The sequence below is a fragment of the Batrachochytrium dendrobatidis genome (assembly GCF_000203795.2).
Source record: "Batrachochytrium dendrobatidis JAM81 unplaced genomic scaffold BATDEscaffold_7, whole genome shotgun sequence".
NCBI lineage: Eukaryota > Fungi > Chytridiomycota > Chytridiomycetes > Rhizophydiales > Batrachochytrium > Batrachochytrium dendrobatidis.
In genome coordinates, this window is record NW_006281105.1 from 291,519 (window position 1) to 318,013 (window position 26,495).

Here is a 26,495-nt window from a genome sequence, read left to right on the forward strand (position 1 = left end):
TTTGGGCAAACGTGTTCATAAATATTTGAACAAAATGTCAAATTGGAATTAATTTTTTTTAAATTTCTCAGCCAACAGTTTTATCGACTCGAATCAACTCTCGAGCAATGTCGCCTACTGTTGGTCTAGAAATCCTTTGCAATGAAGATGCCGATGAACTGATGCAATATTCTCAAATGTATGGATTCTCTTTTATGGTTCCACAGATCCTTAAATTCGGTTCGATCGCTTTGGATGATGCCAGCTATCCTCCGGCTTCTCTTGTCTATGATAAGCTAGTTCTCAATGGTCCAGGTGCGTGCTACATATCCAACTTTTTTAAATCCAGACATACACCTGTCGTGTGACAATCTTTACATTGACTTTCTGGATCTGGAATAGACTGAATCTTGATTGCATTGCTATTTCAATAACTGAAACTATAAAATTCAATTTATCATTTTAATCAACATATTCGGCTTTGCTAGAACATGCGTCGTTTTCTATCGGATCTATTGCTCCATGGATGGATGTTGAATCTTCTGATTTGATGGCTGTCTCGCACTGCCAAACAATCATTCGTCAGCAGGTTCAGTGGGCATCGCACATTGGATTGTCTGGAGTCATATTTTACTGTCCAACCACTGGACCTATGATTAATTTCTCTCGCTGTCTTAATGAAGCAATTGGCATGCTCAACTATTCTCAGGTGATTTTGCTATATTCATCGAATCTATTCACATCACTAATAATAAGCAGGAAAAGTCTAAGCTGAATCTACCTGGTTGTTTATTGGGTATAGGTTTTTATTCGTATACCCATATTCATTTCTGGAGATGACAACGAAGGATGGACTCGATGGAATACTGCTCGCATACTTGGTCGACATAATGTCAAGCTTGTTGTTGGTGGGTAATTGCTGGTGATTGGAGAGAGTTGGTATACTTTAAAAATCTAAATTTATTATCTTGAACTATAGCACTCGAAATTGGACATGAACTTCCAAGTCCAGAAGTGCTTGAAAAATGGCTGGCTGAACCAATACGACTTGCTATTTTACCAACCAATGCATTTATTACCAACAAAGGAGGATTTCCTGTACTAAGCAAGCGCCATCAGTCATTTATTCAGAAATTAATGGAGGTATTTCAATGTATTTTCATATATCCGTTTTAAAGTCATTTCAATTCAATGATACTCTACCATATTGCTAATTTCAAGCCTGTTTTTACAATTCGATGTTTTACACTTTAGACGGATTGCAAATTTGTGATTTCTTCACCTTCAAATGACTCTTTACACAAAGCTGGTACACTTTCACTGTATCGCGAGTATATCGAGTTTTTGAATCGAAATTTGCCTGCTGGCGATGTTATCAACCAATTTTCTGCCGGATACCACGAGTAAGCCATGCACTTTCAGGTGTTTAAATGTGTAAGCAAATTCTAATCACTTTTCAATCCTATCGTCGCCATTAAAAAGCTATCTCCAAGCTCCTTTGCAGGTATATTTTTACTTTTTAGACGTATATATAGCGATTACTCATTCTTGTTTCTAAAAAGAAGTTGCTTTAATTGTGTTTTTAAATGTGGCATGCTTGTACTTTTAACGGCAGCCTCTGATGGAAAACCTTGAATCTGCTACTTACGAGGTATTCGAAAAAGATCCCATCAAATATCAGCAATATGAAATGGTATGTTTGTGCATTGTCAAAAGTACCTGGTTGTGATGGCATGCTTAATTGATACGTCTCGTTTATCAACTTTTTTAATTTTGATTGGAAACAGGCTGTATACAGGGCACTGATTGATCGGGTACCTGAAAATTCTGACATTATCTCGTAAGTTTTACTGAATTGGGCTGAAATCAAAAACATTGCATTGGAATGATATAACCACCAACACAACTGTTCATGAATAATATCTAGTACAATTATGGTTGTTGGCGCAGGTCGAGGTCCACTGGTTGATCGATCTTTAAAAGCAGCTGCCGATGCTGGACGTAAAGTCAAACTCTATGCGGTGGAAAAGAATGCAAATGCTGTTGTTGGGTATGCTACACTTTGATCTGTATCATTATCAATGGTGCATGCTATTTGGCTGACAATACATTCTCTGTTTAACCTGAATTCTAAAACAACTAGACTTCGCGCACGTAAAGCTGCTGTATGGGGGGATGCAGTTACTGTTGTGCATATTGATATGCGCTACTGGAACCCCGAAGACAAGGTTTTTTTATTTGCTTTACATACCGTAGTTTAAATTGATTCACTGGATTTATATTAGATATCGGTATTTACTCGAGTTTATATTGATTTAGGCTGATATTCTTGTCAGCGAATTGCTTGGATCTTTTGGGGGTAAGTTTCAAAATTTTGACCAGATACGCTAGAGTTATTGAATCCATGGACAATATATTTTTCATAATCATTACTGACTGGGGTTCAACTGATTAGATAATGAATTGTCTCCCGAGTGCTTAGATGGGGCTCAAAGATTGATCAAGGGTAAGTACACGACATCTTTAAAGTTATACTTGGACTTGTTTGGTAGTTGCTGGTTTAAATGCATTTTTATCTTGATTTCACTAAAAATGTGTTAAAATTTAGATGGTGGCATTTCCATTCCATCTCAGTACGTGTCCTACATTGCACCGCTGTCTTCTTCTAAACTTTTTACAGAGGCAGCTTCATTCAATGACGAAGAGCATATGGAGACACCCTATGTGGTCAAATTCAGATCAGTTTATGAGATTGCAGAATCTGTTCCGTTGTGGAAATTTGATCATCCTACGCCGTGCAATATGCGTCCAATTGGTCATCCACAGTTTAATCTCCATAATTCACGCTATGGCTCGGCTTCATTTGATATATCACAAGATACAATGATGGTACACAGTGTATTGTATTTATGAGAATATTATGAGTAGATACTTATTTGAGAGTTTTTGATTTTTAGCATGGTATTGCTGGATACTTTGAATCTACCTTGTACAAGGATGTGATGATTAGCATCCGTCCAAAAACTCACTCAGATGGCATGTTTTCTTGGTTCCCTCTATTTTTCCCCATCAAGGTAATACACTGGTTCATCCAACTTTTTTGGGTGGTTTGAGTTGCATGGGTTTAATCCATTTTCAATTTTAATAGATTCCCATTTTCCTACCAAAGGGATCGAGTGTGGAATTGCACTTTTGGCGACTATCGAATACTCATAAAGTGTGGTACGAATGGTGTGTTATACCATGCATTAATGGCACACCAGTTATGGGTGAAGCATCCATGATTCACAACGTGGGCGGTAAATCATTCTGGATTGGACTTTGATTCTGTATTTCCTGGCATGAAAATTACCTCGCATAACTGGTCACACTAGGCATGAGTAGAGAGATGAGGCAAAATGAAAAATATTGACAACCATCACCATCATGCTTTAAAACTATTCTAATGTCACAATCAGGTTGCTATTGCAGTATTTTGAAAACGAGAATTCTGCGTTTGTTGACTGCAGGATGAGTTTAGATTAACGTGGACTATATATGAAATGCTGAAGATTGTATCAACCAGCCAGATTGTCGCCATGATACACGCAATGCAAACAATAGATGATCTTGCCATTTGAGTCAGTAGACAATCTACCGATATTTACAAAAGCATCACCAAAGTATACTTTTGAACCAAACAACCGATCCCAGTAAGCTGGTGTATTCACATCTTTGTTTAAATGTATTTCATGCTGGTTCAATCTCCAATAGTGAAGCGCAACGACTACTTGACCAGTTTATTCCAAAACAAAACCATTACAAGAATATTTTATTTTTCCTGAACAACTGTCTCAATATCAATCAAATTGATAGAATTCAATAGCCGGTTATTTATACTTATCCATAGTAAAAGATACTGTAAAGGTGTTGCATCGGAATGAATTTGTTCGCTTATTGCTTTATGAATATTGCATGGATGAATCGTCCAACAGGGATAAGAGTATACAGGATGATCCTAAGATTTACACGATCAATACCATTCAATGAGTATACCAATGCAACAATACTCATCCAATGTAAATAGCCTACCTGCATAGAGATTGCAGTATTCCAAAACCTATGCGAGTCATTATTATCTAGTATGGGTGATTGTATATTGAATACAAGCATTATCTCAGACAAGGATAATGGCATTCCAGTATCATCAACTATAGAGAAATACAGAACAGGACATCCCCATGGCAGAGAATAAACTATATCGAATTTGCATTCGATTGTAGATTGATTTACAGCTGTACTGGAAGCATCGATTGAGTGACAGCATGCTGGGTCTTGATGGTCATCCAAATGGGATTCAAAATCAACTGTAGTCAATATACTGGATGGTTTTGAATGGATGATCTTGTCAGAATGAATAGTAAAAGATCTTTGCAGAAAGGGAAGCAGTGATGGCATCTAGTATGAACATGCATTGAAAGGTCATTCCATGCACTCGGTTTCTGGGTTTCCAGCATCACATTCTCACCTTGAAATCATCCACAACAACAGTCCACAATCCATTAGTGATCATCGCTAGCTTCTCAGCAGCAGCAACAAAATCAAATCTATTCATCGACATGATGACTGCAATCCAATCTTACCAATTCGATACTATCAAATGCTTTTCAAATCAACCCAAAATTTGGTTTAATGAACACTTTCCTCACTGGAATAATTCAGCACAAGTAAATGACCAAGCCTGTGTCCACCACTCAGCGGGGTGTATTACGATTAGCAAAGGCACTTGGATCTTGCTCTGAAACGGTACGACTTTTATGCATCGTTTATTTTATTCAACTGCTTGACAATGTATTGATTCTCTTTCAATAGGCAGCAGTATATGGTGCATGCATCAGCAAGACGTTTGCTGATACTCAGCAAGGATCTTGTTCAGTAGAGTTTGCTGCATTCAAAGAATGTTATACAATTGCATTGCGTAGAAAATGAGACTGTTGATTGTCTCTTGCTACAACCAGATAGACAGTCGCATTTCATTGGTTCACTGCAGTCTACTATGACAGTTGCATTTACTCTAAATGATCGTATTTATACAATATATCAATATTATTTGCTATCCTGGTTTTATTGATCTGGATCAATCTTTGGGATTTAAAGCATTGAAGATTGAATCAAGGCAACTGTGTGTATATGGACAATGTTTGAAAATCCTTGAACCATAAATATGTTGGATATTATCCAATTCGACTAAATGTACAGCAGATTAAAAACAAATTAGCAAGGTCTGGATCTATACTAGTAATGCTATTATGTAGAATGCACTTGCCTTGGTTCGCATTTGCGAGAAGATGGATGATACATTAAAAACTGATACCCAGTGTTTGGAAATGATCCTGGATTTGCACAAAGTGTGCCTTCATACTCTTGCTGATACGGATCGTACTTGTCTGCAAGAATGAGCTAATCAGTTTCAAAATTTAGTATATTTAGTAAATCAGTTTATAAATCAAAGCGCCTAATAATTTAGCAAGTTTAGAATGCTAACCAGATGTGGTTGTGGATACAATCGTAATGCGTGATCATAGTCCCAGTATCTAGGCTTTAAATCTATGGGTAGCGGTACTAGATGGCTTTGATCCAACAGTGTTGATACAAGCTATTTACAATACATTTCAAATATTGTAAAATCAATGGGTGGAATTGAATAATTAAAATGTGTCAGTATACATTTACGCAGATGGTAAAAACAGATATAACCCTGTATAGTTGACTAATGACATTACTTACGTGGCCTTCAAGTGGAGAATCATGATTTTCAGAGACTGGAAGAATACAATGTCTACGCATGGTGTTGACTAGGTCATCGCGAAAAATAACAATCTCCTGTGTACAATATTTAATTCTACAAAAGTGTTGGTTTGAAAATGCATTTATAACAGCAAACATACATGTTCAATAGTGCACTGAACAATTTTAAATTCTTAACAAACCTGCAAGGTGAAGTGGTAAAATAAGTGTGCACTACTTTTTGTCGAATCTTTTCAGTGAGCGATTTTGGAATGGGTGCACGTGGAAGAATATTTGGTGCCCAAGGATCGTGTGGCCCAGGAACAAATACAAAATGAGCTTGCTCTGCAATCAAAGGAAACTCGGAAATAAGATCGGCCAAATTATCGAATCCTTCTGCTTGGGATAACATTGACGATTTCAAAAGAAAAGGAGTGACAAATGATAGCAAATAATGAAGTTAATAAAGCAATGTTAATAGTATATGTAGCCCGAGAGTAAAAAGCAGCGATATCTAGCTATACCTTTGTACCGTTTGCTTTCACTGCCGTTATAAATATAAGGTGTAGAAGAGAAATTTCCAGAAAAAACAAATACCAGAGGAACAACTGCATCCGAAAACCCCTTCAAAAGTATTCTCAGTTTATCCAAAACCTGTAAAACTAGATTAGTCTGTGCGCGACAGTAACTAGTTACATGGATTCAAACATGACATACCCTCGTTTGATCAAGCCATACATCTGAGATAAACACCATCGATATATCGACTGCATCCAATTCAATTTTTTCCAAAACATGCTGTATATAGGAATCAATTTCAAAAAGTTGCAGTGGCCCCATACACATACCAGTACTGTTAATATAAAAATACAATCAATGCTGTATTGAAATACACAAAAATACTCTTGAATGCATTTCAATCCACAAACCTGTTCATCAGAAAACCGAGCACCACCAAAAAAGTCTACATTGTTTCCAAAAGCCGATCTAAATTTGGTAAAAATGTGCATGTCAACATTTTATACAGTCTAGTATAACAGCGATTAGCTTTTAAATGTGTGCATACATCGAGTCTTCACGACGCTCGGGTAAAGGATGCCCAATAACATCTACTTTGAATGTCCCTTGGTCAGTGTAGTCCCCTTGAATAAGCATAAAACAATTACGAGTAATCATTCCAGGACCTTGCTGCATCTAGAAAATCAATGCAAGTTAGAAACACCAGCATGCCGGTTGTAGTCTTTTCCGTATTTGGTATGATGCATAAAATGCCTTACAATTTTTTGAAACTCCAGCTGAATAAATGCATCTGTATCCTCCAAGTGGTAGTTTCCATCTTGAATACTTGTAAGCATTCCGAAAAGTAGATATCTTCCAGGTTTTTTCCCTTTAAGATGAATAATAGGAGTGATCTGTAGAACTACAATTAGAAAATACATGAATGGTATAGATTCAATGGAAAATGGCATCAATCGTACTTGAAAATAGGAAGAGTCATCAGCAGTAAATGTAGGAACACGAAACGCTTCGTTGCGCAATAGTCTTTGTTTAAGCAAGTCAAACCTATCACGAAACAGTGCTGTCCGAGAATCTGCAGATGCAACGGGTGTTTCTTTTGACGTGACACTTGATAAAAACAGTTGTGGAATGCAAATTAAAGTAGTCAATGTTAGCATTGAGACTACTGAAGCATAAGTTGGTCAAGATGCGATCCAGATTGTAAGTATCCCAGCCAGTTGGGAATTCAAAATCTATGCCAGTCATAATCCTAACCTGATAAACGTGTTTTTATCGGCCCAGTATTGATTGTGTGGAACTTGATAGGCATCAATGATGCTTATACATTGACTAATTTCTTGAATGTTGGTAGTTGGCTCTATCTCATCCGCTTCGTTGGATGGATCGTAAAGTACATTTTCATAGCGATTCATGCCTTGATCCTCCACATTGCCTTTAAATTCAATAGCACTTGAGTTACTGGCAGGCTGTTTTTGTCTAGCATCTCGACTGCCGATACTCCCTTTAAGAAATATTCCATTCACTACATTCTGCATCGATTCATGATCTACTGCTTTTGCTGTTCCGCCTATTCATACAAGTTCCAAAGTTAAATACCAGCATGTATGTTTGAAGCAAAGGTACAAGTCCAATGCATATCCAGTATCAGAATAATACACCGATACAGTTTAATAGCCGAGATCCACCTTGTTGTTGTACATAATGCTGAGCAATGTAATCTAAACTTTCCGTCAAGGTCGTTAAATCAATTCTTGGTTTGGCGTCATTGCAATCGTCGTTTCCAGCCGATACAAAGTCAGCAAAAACTTGTGCCAGATACTTTGTAGTGTCGGCAGACATTTTCAAGCCGTGTTTTTTAGTCATGATTCGATAGAGACTTTGGTTGAGAAGTCTTGCACGAGCATCTACTGTCTGTGGTTCCTTTAAGCCAGAAAACGATGCCTTTGCAGCCCCATTTGGGTGAATTTGATGGCTAGTGCTCATGATCGTCTTTGAATTGCAAGTTGAAATAAAATTGTATAATTGTGGACATTTCAAAACTCGTCCGAACTGCATCACGGGACCGAACGTGACTTTTATCAACTGGTACAATCAATATTTATTCAATCATTGCTAATGGTGTCATGAATCAAGAAAGTATGAATTTGAAGTTTTCATAGAATGTCAACATTGGATTCTCGCCTGACCGAGTCCGTGTTTTTTGAAGATCTGCATTCTCCTCCAAAAACTTGCGCTGGGTCATCACTTGAGCATCACGGCCAGTCACCTCTCGATACACTCTTTTTAGCAACTCAAAATTTGTAGGAAAAAATATATCAAACCATCCAGGTTGAACAAGGTAGGTAGAGCATGCTACCATGCTGCCTTGGTATCGTGTTTGCACAACAGGCGCATCTACTCCAGCAATCGAGTCGGGAAGTTGATCAAAATCAGCCACCACTAAACGGTGGTTGGGAAAGTATTGCTTAAGGAGTCGAATCAGTTTGAAAGTAGATGTAGGAAGAAACTCTGAAGATGACATGTTTGAAACAAATGGAAGTTGGTTTTGTACATGAGTTAAAATCAAAGATAAGCCGCTAAATATAGGCGATGTGTAGCCAACTCGTGCTCTAATATCTAGATAGTCCTTCAACAATGGATCAGAAAGTGACTCGTATGCTTGAACATAATCATGATCGGCACTTGCTAAAACAACTCCCTGCAAAGGCTCTTTGGTTTTAGCATCGTACCGAACAAGATCATGGGAAAAGTTGTCCTGTATTAAACATTCGTGAATTGAGCAAAATGGTCAAAAATCGTTATGGAAACATGCAATGGAAAATACACACATCTATAAAAAAGCGTTATTCTCGCTCAACCAAAACTAAACCTACAATAACTTCCATGGCAATAAAAAAGCAAGCTCCCGAAACCACCTTGTCCCATTCTAGTATAGACTTGTTAATGATTTGAACACCACGATGAGATCCAATGGACCCCTTTTTATGCGACTTTAGTAGTTTTGATTTGTGTTGTTTTCCTGTCAATTGCGAGCTGATTTCAATAATGTTGTACTCGATTGTCTTGTAAATCTCTGGCTCATTTATCAAAATGTAGTCCATAATGTTTGCCATCAGTGTACCATTTCCTGCTCCGACTTCGTAAATAATCATACGATCAGCACCTCGAGGATCTCGTTTGTATTCAGAAACCATGTGTTTTGCTATCGCATAACCATAGTATGGCTAGTCAAAGCAAATACAGAGTTGAAATACGTGATTAAGCTCGAGTTTTGATCAATCCCATTTAAAATCATGAATGGTATGAAAACCAAATCAATGCAAATATTCTTACTTTGAAAAGCTCTGCTGGAGTATGCCAGACCTGTCTTGCAATATCCGAATCGTGGATATACTCTTCTTCTACATCCTTGTACATATCTCCCATATGGTTCATGAATTCGTAGTTGTCTTTGATGGAATTGAACTGAATTGTTTCTGGAGGTGAAAAAATATACGCTTTCTTTGAAAAGTATCCGTAAACTGGATGATAGAGTGACATGTCAATAAAGTCTCTGGTGAGCATTCGAACATCTGATGGAACGTCATTTTGCTTGGCTGCATCCAAAGCAGAACACCGTGCATTAGGGGCAGGTGCTGAATTTGGGTCCAAAAATATGTCCATGAATTTCGGATTGGCAGATGCTGTCGTAGCACTTTTGTTGCCCAATGATTGCAACTCATCCTGCCGTCTTGATCTGGAAGATTGTTCAGGATGATTCAAATCTTTTTGAGATTGAAATCCGCTAGTGAATGAAAACTTTGAAGCCTCCACTTGTCTTTGATGCATTGCATCCCTACGTTAATATACAGGTTAGCTTCAAGTATCAAATCAATGATCCTAACCTCATGCTCTCAAATAAGTAAAAGGTGAGTGTTTACCAGTAGTTGATATGGCGTCTGCATTGTAGCAGTGAAGACGGTAAGACCCGAAGCTGAGTAGTTGGAATAGTATGTTTATAGACATGAGACGCTTTGATATTATTATAGGCGAAGGAGTGGAATTTAAAACTGGTAGTTGCTGCCGACCGGATGCGAATCATCATTTATGGATAATCGAGCTGACTGGAAAGAATTTCAATGTTGGCAGTGAAAAAGTTTGTGTTTACAAATCAAATGAGTCGACTAGATTGTTGGAATAAAAATGTCAGTTCGAGTTGATCAATATGCTAGCCAAGTTTTTTGAAATATAATTGTATGAGTAGTGTTTAGATTTGACTGCAGGAATGAGACTTGATTGGTTCAGCAATCATCTGGAGTCAGCTTTTAATCGTTTTTACAAACTCGGTGACTCGGCATGGTCTGTCAATCATTCAACAAACAGCAATATCGCGAGGTATAAATCTTTATACTTTCCATTCAAGCCTGCTGGCCATCACTGGATGAAAATGGATTTGTACGGCGTGCAATCCCAAGCACAAAAGAGTGCAATCAATATCTAATAGAAAGATGTAATGAATATTTAACCATTGTTTATTTCAAGTAAAATAGTCACTGCAAGATGAACACAAGTGTCCTATTTTACGCGAATACAGCAATACAACAAAAAGCCCGACAGTAGTTTCGTTTTGTCGCTCGACTCCATAAACAAGCACTCATGATCCAACGCATGGTTTAAAACCCAAAGTACAGCTTAATGATCTATAATGTCTTTAGCATCGGCAGCAACTTGGTCAAGGATATCGTAAATGGCAAACCGGTTTTTGTAATTGTTGTCGACAATGTTGATCAAAAACCAGTTGGAGGTGACGTGGTTGATAATCTTATAGCTGGGGGATTCTGCAGAATAGAGCTGGCTCCACTGTTTCCAAAGCTCAAAGGCTTCGTCCTACACAAGGGTAGAATTATATACAGGAAAATATCAATATCCTCAAATGACAGCACATTAAGCAGAATGCAGTAATCTTGCTACTAATCAAAAATATTACCTTCCATGCAATAAAGCTAACACCTTCGACAACAGTAGGCTGAACAATCTCTTGTCCAGGGAAAACACCCCATGTAACGGCATTGGGTGAATCGTTTTTGGTGTTGGTCTTGAGATCACCCTGTGTTTGAAATCAAATCAGAAATGTCAATACACGTACGCTACAAACCCAAAATAACTACATATACCCACGTTTTTGTTAACAGCGTGGTAAGTCAAGAATGGATGCTGGCAAAGCTTTTCAAGCAAGAGATCAAGCTTTTTGGGTGAAATGAAAAATTCCAAGTATGCCTTTTGATACACATATCCATTCTTGGGTCCCCAGCCGTAAACAGAGTCGGAAGAAAGAGCACCATCAACAGCCGGCTGACTGTTGATTGTCAAAAACCCACTACGATTGATGTTGGCAAGACGGGCACGCAAAATTTCGGATTCGGGGAAAAGTGGGGTATCACTCCATGGAAGGCAGCTAAGATCACCCATGCAGTATTTTTCAAAAAGACCATAGATATCACCAAGAGTTTCAGGGTGGTTCCAAAAAGTTAAGCAGTCTTCAGCCTGAATTTTAAAACAAGACAATCGCAAAAGTTGATCAAAAACGTCAGTATCAACGCATCAGTGTGTTTATGCTAAAAATATAACCTACAGAATACTTGAGTCTGATTCCATAGCCATCAATGTCACCGTAGGCTAGTTCAAAATAACCAGCGTTAGATGTTTACGGAAAAAAGTAAATACAGCCAATTGTGCAAGGTTTACTAACCAGGAGAACGAGAATCTCCCCAGCGACCATTAGGAAACTCGTCCCATCCATCAGTACGCATAATGTAACTCTTGGTACGGTTACGCCAAAAGATGGGACGAACAGTCTCCTTTTCTCTATTTTTACCCAAAGACTGTCATCATGCACGCAAAAGTCAATATATACATGAAACAAGCAGTGCATTACAAAATAGTGTAAATATAAAAAACATACTGGATTCCACGGCAAGGGCTTGACATTCTCACGGGGAGCAACAAAATCAAGGCCTTCAAGAATGAGGCGAGTGGAGCGCTCCAGATTCAAACAGTAGAAATGGAATCCGCGCTGGCCAGCTTCTCTCATTTTGTTACACATCTGAACAGCCAAGCGAATACCATAGTCTTTAACAGCTTGGTCATCGTCCTTGATAGGTTCAAGATCGTCTAGGATAAACTGAGGAACAAAGGTTTTAGAGAGAGCAGTCATGCGCTTGAATCCACTGTAGTTTTGAATGGGAAGCAAACCAGGAAGAATGGGAATGGTAATATCTGAACAGGAAATTTAAACACGCAAACAAGTTTAATTAGTATTAAAACCAAGTTTTACATTGATTATAAATATCAAAGTAGGTGAAGTGACTTACCCATTGCTCGGACTTTCTTGGACCAATCAATATAGATATCAACATCGTAAAAAAGCTGTGTAACAATATAGTCTGCACCAGCAAGCACTTTTTCTTTCAAGTACAGCAAATCAGCTTCCTTGTCAGGGGTTTCAGTATGGCCCTCAGGATAGCCTAGTAATCAAGTACAAATAAATAAGCATGCATTGCTAGACACTGACAAATTGTCAAGACATCATAGACTATTGATTCTTACCTGCAACACCAATGCAAAAGTAGTCGCCATACTTTTCACGAATGTAGCGTACCAAATCAGTGGCATACGAAAAACCAGTCTCGACTTTGGTCCAATTTGTCTGGCCACGAGGAGCATCGCCGCGAAGTGCAAGAATATTCATAATGCCAGCGTTCTTGGCTTGCTCAAGAGCCTCATCAATTTTGATCCGAGGCATGTTGGTGCAAGTACTAAAAATAATAGGTAAGCATCTAGACGTATTGTAGCTGAAAATAAGAACTCAATCAAACCTACAGATGCATGCATGTCTCGAGACCAAAAACAGCCTGTGCAGTAGTGCAGATCTAACAAGTTGCAATATTTTATAAAAATCCAAAATTTAGTCTCTTGCATAATAGAAGCTGGCTATCATGAGTTATATACCTCAAGAGTCAAATCAGAAGTAGTACCACCAGCACCCCAGGTAACATCAATAAACTCTGGGCCTAGTAGATACATGCGTTCCTTGAGTTCAAAAATTTGGCATGGGTAAAGTTAGCAACTATCCACAGATCAAGCCGCGTATTGATTCGATAAAAATATTACCATACGATCGAACAGGTTCACAACGCCAGACTCGGTCTTTGGAGGAAAGTACTCAAAGGACTATAGTGTGTAAATGGAATAAATAGATAAAAACGCCATATCAATGAGTTTCAAACAAGAATGAGCAAAACATTATCCAAAAAGCTAGTGATGGCAAATATTCAAGCATCGCATGGTCGTTTAAGAATTAAAAAGTCGAGTATCCCAGCGAATTGCTAATGAAAATATCAGCAGTTCAAAGCCTAGAACAACCAAGACAACATTTTTATGGCAAGAATCCCAGCAGTAGAAATACGAGTGAATATTACCCAGAAGCAGCGTCCTTCATCTGTTTAATACAAGCATGTTCACAAAGTCAGAAAATCATCTAAAATATACATAGCAGTAGTCTAGTGCTTCAATATAAATGATATGGTTGTGCACCAGCTCATTCATGTAAGCCTAAGCAATTTCCGCTGGAAGCGGATGCCAATTAAGATTAGGGCAGCGAGTGTGGATTAGTAAGCGAATTTCGGTTCGCAGTTTGAACGAGCTGGGTTATTTGATCCGATGAATATTGGATCAGCCAATCTGCAAAGAAATCACCATCAAATAATGGTGCAACTTGTGATACTAATGCATTTATCATCCTCTATGCAAGGCATAAATAAATTGAAATGAATGCACTCATTCAGTTGAATCTAGTAAATTCTACCGACAACAAGGCATACAAATGCTCGTGCAGCTAATATGCCCATAAACTAAATCACTAAAGAAAAATAAAAAGTAAAGGCCATAAAGACCAGACAATAAACCAATTACCATTAGCTTTTTGGATTTTGTCGACAACCTTCATGCTGATGGGTAATACTATAGGAGCAAGATTTCAAGGCGGAATCAGTTGCTGGCTGTATTTAACCACTCGATCAATACTACAGTCACGTGGTCTCCCTTTGCCAAACGACTGACTAGCATCATGCCCATGAAGCTCCAGATTAAGCAAGGTATTGATGATAGTAATCAAGTCGGTCATTTCATTCTACAGCCGTATTCACGTAAAATGAAACGCTTAATATGGATGTTGGTCTCATGAAATGATAATTTCTACATTTACTCGACATTGTGCCCTCTGAACTCGCTAACAAAGCCGATTAGTCTTTACACATTTTTTTATAAAAAACTAGACGAATATTTAAATTAGTACTTTTATTTCTGTTGCAATACATCTCGCATTCTTGACACTGGTACCAACTTGTGTATTCTAAACTTGGATTCGCGTTCTAGTTGAACAGAATAATCCCAGGAAAGCATGCCAATCATCACGAGAAATATCAACTAAACAGTTCAACGACAATCTTGTCCAGTAAGCTAGCCATCTGAGATTGACTGTTTAGCATGCATTTTGCACTTTTGTATTTTACGTGAATACGACTGCATTAGCAAGACTCGAAACTCGACCAAATACAAACATACAATGAATAATCCTACTCCAGCTGTAGCTCATGCACAGACAGAGTTGAAGCACTTGCCAATATCTGAAGAGCTTCTTTCTTATTATCGAAGACGTCTAGGTACTCTGATGAGCTCTATTTCCACCATCTAGTAGTGTAACCAGCATTCAGATTGATCCCACTCAACTCTATCTCATTTAATCTATTAGAAAATTCAGAGGATGAATATCAGAAAGCTACTCAGCGTATAGAGCAGCTAAGTATATCTCATGAAGAGTCTCATAAGCTGTCATGGGAGTTGCACAAGCGGGCTCAAGAGGTAGTCGAAATGCAGCAAGCGTTAAGTGATTTCCAAACCGCATTGTATGATGAACGAAAACATACACTAAGGATTGTTGCAGAAAATGACGAGCTAAAGAGTTGAGTGAATTGTCGTGGATGGTTTAAATCTGTTATCTATTTCCAAACAGTAAATACTGCAAACTATTTCGAATGCAACCATCTGCCATGAAAGCTGACTTGGCTAGCCCTTTCTCTTTTGATACTACAATGGTAACAGTCCAAGAACTCAAGGATCGTAAAAAGATTCGATTCTTATTATCTCTGAGTGGTGCGCCTCAAGAAGAAGTCACCTACTTTCGAGATAGATTAGATCAGCGTCTAGTCAAAATCGCCAGAGTGCCTCTTGAGCCAAAAACAGCAGTATCCAACAAAGTATATATTTGAATTCTGATGCATTTGATGCCCAAAAATCTTACGACATTGCGAGGAAATGGTATTGTTTATTAAACTAGGCGGAGCGAAAAAAAATAGAAGAGCAGGATTTGATTATTCTAGAGGATGAGGTGCAAGGATTGCGGCTTACTGTGCTATCACTCCAAACACAGCTTGACGAACAGGTTTGTCATGTTCATCTAAACCTCGATTTTCCGGTTTTTTGAGCTGTATACTGCCCCATCATCTGTATGTTCAGTCTCGGCTCACAGTATACTACATGTGCTTGATTTAATGATCGTTTAAAGAAAAAGGGGTTTGATGAAACCATTTCTGGTTTGATGAAAGATCGAAAAAACATGATCGAGGAGGAGCGTGTTCGGAGAGAATACGATGCAGCCAAGATCGAAGAGCACTTGGCGACGATTAAAAAACTGCGCATTCTTTGTCGAGAAAATACTCGAGGTACAGCTGTTTGTATGCTCTGCTTAGTGTTTTTCATCCTGCCAACTCAGTCAAGTTTTGATTCTTATTATTTAAAAAAGAGCTGCTAAGAACCAAAAAAGTATCACATGCGCATGAAAGAAGCTTGATTGAAGAAAAGGCAGCCATGGTCAAAGAGTTGGGAGAATTGAAATCTCAAATATCTCTTGAGCAGGATCGCAATGAAAATGCCGAAAAGGTAGGATGTATACATTCAATGTCAGGGTTTGTGATTGATCAGAGTGTGTTTTACAAACAATTCGCTGGCTTAAATTTAAACTTGCTGAATATGCATTGCATGACTGTAGGTGATTGAAAGTCGAGTAAGCCGAAAACAAGAAGGGATTGTTGCTGATCTTAGACACCATTTAGGAAAACTAGAAGCGGAGCTGTTGGCCACCAAGGTATACTACATATAGTTTTTGGCCATCATGGATACTGTTTTATTGACATTCTTGTTATTTTTAGGCTCAGCGTGATAAAATGGAGGCATCACACACTCGCCAAGTCGGGTATTTAAAAAGCAGACTCGAAACTGTGAATTCCAGGTATTGGGAATAGAATACATCGCTTTTGTTATTTTTATGAACTCAGTGATAGGTCAGGTAAATGCAATGGCTTTGCAATATCTGACTCACTTGTCTGCCATTTGATTTAGCTATACTTCGCTTAAACGGCGGAGAGACTACGAAATTGAAGGCTTTACCAATGATATTTTATCGCTACGGAAGCAACTACGTACACTAGAAAAGAATATTTTGAAATATGGACCTTTGGAAGATAAAGAACTTGTTTTGCTAAATCTAGGTATTTTTCAAACAATGGCTGTTTTTTGTGATCGAGGTCTAACCATTTTTTCAAATTAGCTCGACTAACAGGTGAACGAGCCAACAAAATTTCTACTCAGCTACAGTCACTCAAGGTAAACTGTCCATATAAGAGTGTTTATATGTCCGAGTTAATAGCCATTGTGCATGATATTGTGGAAACTAACACGTCAGGCTGAATCTTGCTCAAATGCACATTCCCACTTGCTAGGCTAAAGTGTATGCGACAGAAAAAGAAGTTCAAGATTTGGACTTTTAAACACCACTGCTTGAATCAGTATATGGATAAATGAACGACTTGGATTGGCAAGATATTTGCAAAGCTTGCTCTCATGCGTGACTTGTATTCACAACCGTATTCATATAAAATGGAACACTTGTATTTACCTTGCAGTCACTACCTCTATTTTGGAATAAATAATGATTAACTATTCATTGCATTTTTCTATTGGAGATTGACTTGAACAACATTCCCCATCCTTCAATCAACACAATGTTCATCATGTGATTCGCAGTTAAACTATCCCTATCTTCACTTTTGACAAGTCATACATTTTACAGTCACCAAATTCGAAACTAGACTTTTAGATTTCAATTCAGATATTAGGTTAGACTATTTGATGTTGACCTGTATAAGCTTGCAGATAGGTTCGTGTTCTAGTCCAAAACACAAACTGCATGTCTTGGGAATACAACTGTTGTTTCCATGATGGTCACCCAATGTTTGGTTTGAATGAAAAGAGAGTTGGAGATTGGAAACATGCCAAGGATGAGCATGGAAGAGAAAGACAGTTTTGCTAATGGGTTTAGAAAACAATATTGTCCAGTAGATCTAGTGTGTATCAACACCTCTATCGCATGCTTCATTTTATTGAATATGGCGGTGATAAAAGCATCAAAAGACCAATATTTATACTTGCAGCAACTTTGCTTAGATGAAACAAGAGCCCAGTGTAGGGCCGACTTGAGAATCCTACAAAGTATTTACTAAACCACGGAGTCGGGGTGAAGATGAGAGCATCTGGACTGAGTTTCTCGGCAATAATTGATCAGTGGCCACAGTTGGAAGCATGTATCTGACACTCTATATTACAACAGCACTTATTCTATAGTCGGAGTTTCTAGACAGGATATTTTGTTGCTACAGCATCATGGACAAGAAGCTCGACCATTCCTTTTTAATGTATTCTAATGATTAGGGTCGGATGTGTATTATAGATACATATTCAAATAGGGTTGCATTATAGGATTTCAGTATGTAGTGGGGTCGTATTGATACCACTCAAATCAACTTAGAATATCGGACTAGTAAAACGTCATGCTTAGTGGAGATGCGTCAAATGCATCGCTACAGCACGCGAAGAGCATGGCAAACCGAGTACTGACCAACACAGTTTAAGCCGATTATTCCTTGTTCCCATCAAATCGAATTAGATTCACTATTCTTCTTATTAGTGTATGAATTGCCAACAAGTTTAAGAGGTACTAGTTAATATTAATTGCTGTTATAGGACTACTTTGGTACAAGTCAGTCTATCAAATTATTGCAATCCCATCCGTATCTAACAGCTTATAAATGCAAGATCCCACCCCCTCGATACTATTTACTATGAAATATATACTTGATAATAGCCGTTGCTTTTTAAAGTGACCATGGGTTATTTGATACTATTCATATTGGGATTTACTCTACAGTCTTATCTGATGCAAGTATAGCTGAGGGTCGACAAGCCAGGCTTGCTTGGTAAACTTAATTGCAAGCATTTCCATACATTTGGTTTGTCTGCTGTTATATCCCTACAAATATAGCTGTCTTGTTTGTCAATTTCACTACATCCTGATAGATGCTATATATATAATTACTATTAATGAGTGTTGTACAGCCGTAATTTGAATGTAATAAGGATTGCTGTTCATTTGGTGCATGCGGTTTTCTTTGGCATGTCCAGATCTCCGCCTTACATCATAATGTCTGGTTTCCAAATACAATAAAGCTACTGGATCTGCATTTTCAACTTGACCCTATTGCAGCCCCACGCGTATCCATTATATATATACTAATTGCTAGCTTTATTCATTTGTTTAATCGTATTCTAGCACATATTTGAACTATTCAGCAACATATCGTCCAATCAAATAGCCGTATCTGCAACTACTTACAGTACATCAGGCCAGTTCTGGTAATCTTGACAAGACTCGACCATTTGCAGATTTTCATCTCAAGCTTAATTTTATCTCATCATTATATAATTATTTGGGCAAGTCTAGCTGTATTTCATCCAATCAGCACCGGCTCTCAACTTGCTCTATATCCCACTTGATTAGTATACATTCATTCCTATTCCATTCTATTTTGTTCTACTATACCAATACCCTCTGTCGTGCTTCACTACATTTTACTCCGAAATTCCATTTACAGTAACACCTTTTGACAAACTCCTACATCTGCATTGTTTAATATCCAGTCTGCACTCCAACATCAAACGCCATTCCACAATGTCTTCATTAATTACTGGAAAGTCACTAATTAGTGAATCAAAGCTCCCAACACCATCTGTCAACATAAGGTCAAGTCTTGTTCATCATACGCAATCTCGCAATCATAATAGCCAGCCCCATCACTCATCTCAGCCCATCATCACATCTTCATTGTCCACCACATGCTCCAACTCTGCCACACAATTGTCCAGTTCATTGCCAACCTCATGCACATCTGCTATTTCCACCATGTCTAATGTGTTCACTACATCTGATACCATCAAATCAAAAGTATCTTTTGCTATTTCCCCACCCATAGAAAATATACGCCAAGGGTCCAGTATTAACTTGCAACCCATTCATCATGAAGTCGCGTTGGTATCTGGCCCACGTGTAAAGTCTTTGACTCAGCGATTGTCTGGACAATCTTCAAGTATGGATGAAATTCCCAGTGCAACTACAGCTGTCGGTACCACAGATCTTACTTTTCCTGCATCGGTCAGTTCTCATGTAGTAGTTGTATCCAATCGCACGACTGCCAGTCAAGCTGCTTCTACTTTAGCTGCTACCAGTATAAATGCGGCAGTCAAGCCTTTATCAGCTGCTCAAAAATCTGTTTCTACTAATTGCTACACATCATTGCCAGTAATGATTGATGCACGTCCTTCACTCACACAATCGTCCCAAAGTACTGGTTCCTCTAGTGTGCTTGGTTTTGGCACTATCGGAGATTTGCAAGAATCTTCACCTTCTTTGATCTCAGCAACATGGAAAAAACCTGTCAAAGCAATCACCGCATCGTCTGTTTCATCTTGCAGTACAATTGAATATTCTGAAAACAGCGCTGGCCGTCACTATCCTCATACCAAGAGCATCTATAGCTACATCAATAATTCCAATAGTGCTCATATTCACTCCGATATACACAATCAAGTCAATACCAGTGTTGAAGATTCTTATAATGACCATAAACTGCAAGATTTAGGTCAAACAAATCGTAGTTCTCGACACAAATTTGTTCCTCTCACTCCTCAGTCTGAATCATTTCAACCTTTTTTGCAACATGGCAGTACTTTTAGTACTACAACTGCATCTACTCTTGGACTGATGACTCCGGCATCTATAAGGTCAGAAAAGTCCGATGCAGCTAGTACACGTATAGATTTATCTTGTGTGAATACTTTTTCAATTATTGGCCAAAAAACTACCAGTAAGCAATCTATAAAACGTTTTGCCACACTGGATTGATTTCAACTCATGCGACTTGTTTTTCTATTTCTGTATCAGGTGCTACCAGTGCGGTTTCTTTTTCTGACTATAATGCAAGTCCAATTATGGCTGAAAGTAGTGTTCGTGAATGCAAATTATCTGCCAAAAACAAGTATTTATTTTCATCCTCAAAATGTAAGTATAGTGTAAACTTTTCAAACTCAAACTTTAAAGCTTACCACTGTTGACCGGATTCGTAAAGCGACATCAAGCTTTTAATGATTGTAGTATTGACACTCTTTACTATGATCATGATTAATTTTTCTTGGTTATGTTTAACATGGCAGCTGTTGAGTTTGCTTCAACAGCACCGTTGCTATTTTCTTTGTCTAAACCTGGCATTTTGTCGTCGTCAAACGAACCAACAAAACATCCAAATGCGCTGACTACTGCTGAAGACAGCGCATGCGACAAATTTTTGGCCAACTTGATGTCTCGGCAACCTCTTTCATCAACTATATCGCGAACCAGCAAGGATAGATCATCCGATACAGTGTGTGGTTTAAAGCGTGGCCAAGAATGCATTTCATCTGGATCTGACAACGACGAAGTCTCAAATATGCGGATGCCAGGTCCAGATGCAGACATGATGCTTCATGGATCTCGTCATTTATCAACGCCTTGTTTTTCTAATTGTAGTTCCAAAGAAAAATCAGCCTATGCATATTACCTTGAAGATTCAACTGCTCCCTACCCCTTTGATGGACTTCCTCACGCACAAACATCTTTGAAAACTCCTAGTTTGCAAGTCGCTATTAAAAAACGATCCATTGATCATGCTTCTTGCTGTAAACCTATACCAAGGCATCCTAATTTTACCCCATTCTCGACTGCCTTTTCCTCTGCGGCTACTTTATCAGTTACAACTGCTGATATGGTTAAACATTCTTCTATGCCTGGAACTCCAATCTCAGTATATTCTAAAGTTTCCAAAGATGAATGTGGTTCTGTATTAAACATACCAAATTTTACTGATAATACTGAACATCCGAAACCTGCCAAGCTAATTCAAGAAATTGAAAAATCTGCATCTATGCCTCATGGTGGCTTTCATTTTAAACTATCAATGGCCGATGCCCATACTAAATTGCCTATGCAGCGCTACTGAGTATACTTTTTATTATCTACCTTTTTATTTTCAAATAAACAAATCTATCTTTTACTTTACCTATTTATCTTGTTTTGGCAATAGCTTGAATGCGATATTAGCTCAGTCAAATATTGGAGTATTGGGAAGCCTGTTCACGCTAGACCAAAGCAGTATATATTGAATGTCAAAGCAGCTAATGTAGTGTTACCATTACAATGAGCCTATAATCTAGCAAACTCGACAGATTTGGATTAAAACCAGCTGTTTTCTACTTTCACAAAGTAGGATAAATTGTCAAGGCAACTCGCAGAAAATGGAAACTCGCGACCATTTACTGAGCAATTTTGAAACCATCAACCACCAAAGACGGCATCCATTGGGTCTTGAACAGATACCGCAATGGCCAACTGATTCTCCAAAAAAAATGTCTACTGCTCCAGCCACGCTACCTCCCCTAAATGCATCCGTCACTTGTAAAGGCTTTTTAGCCAGCTGTACACCAACAACTTCCACACTGCAACCGTTGCCTTCTCGTTTTGCCGACCTGACCAAGTCTGGATTCAGCGATGAAACCAAGCCTATATCCACTAATGAAAAACACTTGCCGGATTATCCAAGTACGGCACCAGCAGATTTATTTGGGTCCTTGACACACTATCATCAGCCAAAACGGTCCAACTATATCACAACATCCATGTCGCTCGCAACGCGTCGGCAGAACCAACACATGTCTGCCATTCTTGCAACGATAAATGGGCAAAACGCAAACAATCTAACTGGTGATCACTATTACCGCCATACGGCTGGACTAAAAGATATGTGGCGAGATATTGGAGATGATGGAGATGCGTTGCAAGAATCGGCTGATATGAAGGCTGCATTCGACCGCAATTTGCAAACTATTTATCGAATGCTAGGTAAGTTATCAACCACTCACTCTTGTTGAATTGATACTTGACTGTTTTAATATGTAAATCAATTGAAATAGTTTCAAATGCCTGATTTAACACGATTGGTGTTTTTGGTAATTTGTTTTATTGACGCAAAATGATATGGTTTATAGAAACTGCCAAAGGCATTGAAGCAAAACCTAACCAAGAAACAGACGATGTTGTTCAAGCACTTCAACGGGATGTGACAGATCATCCCAAAAAACGACGAGAAGGGGGGCTAGATCCATCTGAAATCAACCGACAATATTCTGTAATGCCATCTTTTCAACCCTCCTCACAATTACAACCCTCTTCTCATACTCCAGCAACAAACACGGGCATACCCCAATCCACTGCCGCCAACCCAGTCGATCCAAACAATTCAAACCTTCGAGCTCTTGCAGGTCGAAAACCCATGCGAGTCATAATGCAAGATCTAGCTAAACGCATTCAAGTTTTAAAAACCAACCCCACTGAATGGGAAGCTCTTGAAACAAAAATTGCCACATACAAATTCAACACCATTCATCAAACCCGTATGGACAATATGAATATTGTCAAGATCAACAAACAGACTGCCTATACTTTATTCCCCGAAGTCAAGCGTGCCTTGATTGCTACACGTCGGGCTAAAAATGAAGAACATCGGTGTCAGGTACTGGTAAAAAAGAAACGGTTGGATGAACGAGCACAAATACGGAAAGCCAAAGATATACAGCAAAAGGAAGAAATTTCTGCTTTGCATCTGTTGAGAGATCGAGAGGGTGATGGTCGTACTCAAGCTATCCAGTCTAGATGGTTTCAAATTATTATTGTTGCATCGAGAGTTAGTGCAATATGTACTGCTTTGGAAACAGTCCGAAAGGAAAAATTGGTTTATTTGAAACAGTTGCACGCAGCTATTATTATCCAACGTGAATATCGACGGTATAAAGAGTCTCGTTTAAAACAATTGCAAAAGGCATCATTACGGATTATTTCAAGGTATAAAAATATTGAGTAACAGTCTATACATGTACAAATAGTTACAGGATTGACTGTTTTTTAGGTGTTTCAAAAAGTTTTATCCAAAGTGGAAGTCTGCTCGTTTGCTAAAGGCATCCGATGTCATTCATTCATTCTTTAAAGAAGTATATGACACATCCAAAATCAAACATCAGATTTTAAAATACCGCTCTTCAGGTAATTTAATACTTTTATAGCCTTGTCTTGACATGTGCAAATTTTGTGTAGGATGGCGTATCTGACAACTTTCATTTATTCAATATCACTGTAATTGATTATATTTGCAGTTGTATACGTTCAAAAATACACAAAATCGTTTTTACAAATCCGTCAAGCACAGTTGAAGGTCATCGATATGTATTGGACACAACTCAGCAATGCGTGGTTGATTCACTATAGCAAAGACAACCCATTTGATGTAGACGAAAAGCGTGCTAAAAAGAAAAAAGCAAAGTCAAAAAAAGAGGAAGCAGTGGCCATTGAAAAGGCTCTGGCAAGAATTTCCAAGTGAGTTGAGCATGCAAATGATTAAATTTTATTTTTATTTTTATTGAATCTGAATTTACTCGATTGTTGACATGATTTTGACAATCAAATATAAAATGCCATATATGATTTAGTGATGCCAAAACCGAATTGATTTTTGAAAATCTAATATTCCGACGCAAAAATCATCGAAATGCATTGATGAATTACAAAACTGCACTTGCTGCCCATCATGAAGATATCAAGGTAAGCACATTTAATTTTCATGTCTAGCCAGTGATATTATGCATTAAACATGCGCTTATTATAAACTGCTAAATGGTAATCATGTTGATAGAAACGATCATATCTGTCCAAAGATAGATCGTATGCGGCCTCTCAAGCAATCAAGCGTCCCATTTTCAAAGTATGCTCGTATCAAAATAACAGCGATTTATTTTAAACCTACATTGCATTTTTCATTTCAACTTGGAATGCAAATATCAATATACTGTACTGACTTGTATATAAAACTATTTCGTAATGTATGACTTGTCAATATTTTAGCTTCTTCCTTCTCGAGAAACCATGTTTGCCCTAATGGATGTCGCATTTGCAAAAGAAATCGAAAAGCAATCCATCTGATCTATTCAAGTTCATTGGCATTAAAAGTACAACCATTTTACTTTTATGAACAAGATCAAGGTTGACACAGTTTTTCAGCCGATGCCCTGATAGATTTATTTATCCTTGTCTGCCTTTGATAGGATGTGCTGTCGCAACTGACTGCGTTTGGCCTGGACCATTAATTTCAAAGTATATACCACAATAAATGCCTATACATTTAATCATAATAGTTGATACACCAAATTAACTCTAGTATAATCATGGTGCTGTCAAATAAATCTCAGGATTTGATTTAAAAAGAATATATGCAACACGTTTCAAACAACTATCCCAAAAACCTACCAATGCAACCAAGATATTGACAAGAATGGGCAACGCAAACATGGTAACAACAAATATTCCAGATTTATCAAAGTAGTTTTGTTTTGAAAATAACAAGTAGTGACTGTTGGCTAGTGCATTGATTGGTTCACTCAGTAGTGCCATAACACCTAGTTCAAGATCACAAAATATTAGATTGGGATCGATCAATAAGGTCAAGATTGAAAATGTTCATATCTAGCATTATTGAATTTCAACAACTCGAATACCTAAAATCATGACTGTCAGTATCAATGTGATTTGGCGACTACGAGAAATGAGGATCCATATAAATACAGTCAGATGGAATGCAGCTAGACCCATGATAAACGACTCATCCCAGTCTACCTAATGATCAGCGAGTTTGGATAAATTGTCAGCCATCGTTTGACAGATTCAATAGTTCAAGGCACTACACACTCGCTCATTCTCCAAAAACATACAGACAATCATATTCCTTACTGCATGTATAAACTGCTTCAAGTCTTGTGATAGTTCTGTCCATGCTTGAGTTATCAAAGCGCTCCAGTCCAGATCCAGCAATTGTTTAGGTAAAAGTGAGTGAAGCTGAGTTGAAGAGTTCAAGAATATTGGTGTGAATAAAGCAGTTCAATATCATAGTAATGCACGGATATTGGTCAAGATTCATACCATTTGGTCAATCATTCTGGTCGAATCAATCTAATGCGATTCAAAGGGTTAAACTTGGTTAATCGTCTAATCCAGATTTTTACAACTTTTTTTGCTGGCACTTGTTTGACCATTCAAATACATTCCATCAAATATATTGATTTAAACTATGCCTGGATTAGTGCTGAAATGCTGTATAAATTCAGGTCGATCTGCTGCTGGCACATTTCTTCGTTCAAGACAAATGAGAATGTCATTTGGTACTACCAGCAAGAATCTTTTTGATATTCAGTACAAACCAACTGCAGCTGCTTCTTTTTGTCTTGATAGCATTGTGCCTTGTTCACAGACTCATGCTAGCTTGGTCAACATGGCTATAAACATGAAATCTTGCAATTCACCATCCACACATGCTTTCAGCCAGGTATTTCTCCTTGCTTTAAATCCGATCTATAGGCATAATCTGCTAGCTTCTTGATAAACTTATAGTAGCGCAGCATGTCTTTGGATGGGTAGTGTCGTAATGGTTACCTTGAGACTATTTTTAATCATTTCATTATACTTTTTATTGCATTAGAACTCATACAACTCTGCGCTTCCCGATATGGCATCTACACCAGCATCATCAATTGGTTCTGAAACATTGGCCGGATTGGATTCAATGCCAGATTCGCTATCAGCATTGATTGCTGAACTAGATCGCATTCGACTAATTTGCTTTTTAGGAAGTCAAATGAGCGATGATTGCTAGCATTGGGAGTTTGCTATGAAA

General features: G+C 38.1%; 10 protein-coding genes across 10 annotated transcripts; 6 read left to right on the forward strand and 4 right to left on the reverse strand.

Moving 5' to 3' along the window:
- Nucleotides 1-107: 107 nt before the first annotated feature.
- On the forward strand, nucleotides 108-3,304 carry BATDEDRAFT_89383 (protein arginine N-methyltransferase; the record flags this gene model as incomplete). Its single annotated transcript, XM_006679569.1, has 15 exons — nucleotides 108-294; nucleotides 468-688; nucleotides 782-887; nucleotides 959-1,122; nucleotides 1,234-1,382; nucleotides 1,462-1,483; nucleotides 1,595-1,672; nucleotides 1,767-1,819; nucleotides 1,907-2,029; nucleotides 2,123-2,207; nucleotides 2,299-2,338; nucleotides 2,435-2,485; nucleotides 2,588-2,868; nucleotides 2,937-3,053; nucleotides 3,128-3,304. 15 exons carry the CDS (start codon nucleotides 108-110, stop codon nucleotides 3,302-3,304), a joined length of 1,854 nt encoding a protein of 617 aa, XP_006679632.1.
- A 1,385-nt stretch (nucleotides 3,305-4,689) lies between these two features.
- On the forward strand, nucleotides 4,690-4,947 carry BATDEDRAFT_89384 (uncharacterized protein; the record flags this gene model as incomplete). The annotated part of the gene is made up of 2 exons (XM_006679570.1): nucleotides 4,690-4,764; nucleotides 4,831-4,947. 2 exons carry the CDS (start codon nucleotides 4,690-4,692, stop codon nucleotides 4,945-4,947), a joined length of 192 nt encoding a protein of 63 aa, XP_006679633.1.
- A 162-nt stretch (nucleotides 4,948-5,109) lies between these two features.
- BATDEDRAFT_25340 (DNA polymerase epsilon noncatalytic subunit) lies at nucleotides 5,110-8,247 on the reverse strand (the record flags this gene model as incomplete). Its single annotated transcript, XM_006679363.1, has 13 exons — nucleotides 5,110-5,205; nucleotides 5,281-5,418; nucleotides 5,504-5,614; nucleotides 5,746-5,860; nucleotides 5,949-6,144; nucleotides 6,270-6,399; nucleotides 6,463-6,543; nucleotides 6,675-6,732; nucleotides 6,812-6,939; nucleotides 7,023-7,157; nucleotides 7,224-7,371; nucleotides 7,519-7,831; nucleotides 7,950-8,247. 13 exons carry the CDS (start codon nucleotides 8,245-8,247, stop codon nucleotides 5,110-5,112), a joined length of 1,947 nt encoding a protein of 648 aa, XP_006679426.1.
- A 145-nt stretch (nucleotides 8,248-8,392) lies between these two features.
- Nucleotides 8,393-9,927, reverse strand: BATDEDRAFT_11879 (uncharacterized protein; the record flags this gene model as incomplete). Its single annotated transcript, XM_006679285.1, has 3 exons — nucleotides 8,393-9,019; nucleotides 9,138-9,488; nucleotides 9,598-9,927. 3 exons carry the CDS (start codon nucleotides 9,925-9,927, stop codon nucleotides 8,393-8,395), a joined length of 1,308 nt encoding a protein of 435 aa, XP_006679348.1.
- Nucleotides 9,928-10,755: 828 nt separating this feature from the next.
- BATDEDRAFT_16794 (uncharacterized protein) lies at nucleotides 10,756-14,263 on the reverse strand. Its single transcript, XM_006679316.1, has 13 exons — nucleotides 14,215-14,263; nucleotides 13,722-13,741; nucleotides 13,414-13,473; nucleotides 13,252-13,332; nucleotides 13,123-13,172; nucleotides 12,850-13,058; nucleotides 12,615-12,767; nucleotides 12,206-12,519; nucleotides 11,993-12,125; nucleotides 11,876-11,919; nucleotides 11,422-11,787; nucleotides 11,231-11,350; nucleotides 10,756-11,130 (listed from the first exon to the last, which is right to left on the reverse strand). Exons 1-13 carry the CDS (start codon nucleotides 14,246-14,248, stop codon nucleotides 10,936-10,938), a joined length of 1,779 nt encoding a protein of 592 aa, XP_006679379.1. The 5' UTR covers nucleotides 14,249-14,263; the 3' UTR covers nucleotides 10,756-10,935.
- A 603-nt stretch (nucleotides 14,264-14,866) lies between these two features.
- Nucleotides 14,867-17,301, forward strand: BATDEDRAFT_35205 (uncharacterized protein; the record flags this gene model as incomplete). Its single annotated transcript, XM_006679473.1, has 11 exons — nucleotides 14,867-14,963; nucleotides 15,053-15,262; nucleotides 15,403-15,557; nucleotides 15,638-15,742; nucleotides 15,866-16,022; nucleotides 16,103-16,239; nucleotides 16,349-16,444; nucleotides 16,509-16,588; nucleotides 16,699-16,847; nucleotides 16,907-16,962; nucleotides 17,079-17,301. The coding sequence occupies 11 exons, from the start codon at nucleotides 14,867-14,869 to the stop codon at nucleotides 17,124-17,126; spliced, it is 1,290 nt and encodes a 429-aa protein (XP_006679536.1). The 3' UTR covers nucleotides 17,127-17,301.
- Nucleotides 17,302-19,363: 2,062 nt separating this feature from the next.
- On the forward strand, nucleotides 19,364-21,722 carry BATDEDRAFT_25344 (uncharacterized protein; the record flags this gene model as incomplete). Its single annotated transcript, XM_006679364.1, has 3 exons — nucleotides 19,364-20,555; nucleotides 20,633-20,749; nucleotides 20,902-21,722. The coding sequence occupies 3 exons, from the start codon at nucleotides 19,364-19,366 to the stop codon at nucleotides 21,720-21,722; spliced, it is 2,130 nt and encodes a 709-aa protein (XP_006679427.1).
- Nucleotides 21,723-22,017: 295 nt separating this feature from the next.
- BATDEDRAFT_25345 (uncharacterized protein) lies at nucleotides 22,018-24,751 on the forward strand (the record flags this gene model as incomplete). The annotated part of the gene is made up of 7 exons (XM_006679365.1): nucleotides 22,018-22,621; nucleotides 22,768-23,620; nucleotides 23,685-23,818; nucleotides 23,929-24,148; nucleotides 24,262-24,373; nucleotides 24,465-24,533; nucleotides 24,674-24,751. 7 exons carry the CDS (start codon nucleotides 22,018-22,020, stop codon nucleotides 24,749-24,751), a joined length of 2,070 nt encoding a protein of 689 aa, XP_006679428.1.
- Nucleotides 24,752-24,846: 95 nt separating this feature from the next.
- BATDEDRAFT_35206 (uncharacterized protein) lies at nucleotides 24,847-25,615 on the reverse strand (the record flags this gene model as incomplete). Its single annotated transcript, XM_006679474.1, has 4 exons — nucleotides 25,556-25,615; nucleotides 25,324-25,441; nucleotides 25,076-25,224; nucleotides 24,847-24,942 (listed from the first exon to the last, which is right to left on the reverse strand). Exons 2-4 carry the CDS (start codon nucleotides 25,415-25,417, stop codon nucleotides 24,847-24,849), a joined length of 339 nt encoding a protein of 112 aa, XP_006679537.1. The 5' UTR covers nucleotides 25,418-25,441; nucleotides 25,556-25,615.
- A 277-nt stretch (nucleotides 25,616-25,892) lies between these two features.
- Nucleotides 25,893-26,474, forward strand: BATDEDRAFT_89388 (uncharacterized protein; the record flags this gene model as incomplete). The annotated part of the gene is made up of 2 exons (XM_006679571.1): nucleotides 25,893-26,147; nucleotides 26,301-26,474. 2 exons carry the CDS (start codon nucleotides 25,893-25,895, stop codon nucleotides 26,472-26,474), a joined length of 429 nt encoding a protein of 142 aa, XP_006679634.1.
- Between the last annotated feature and the right edge of the window lie 21 nt (nucleotides 26,475-26,495).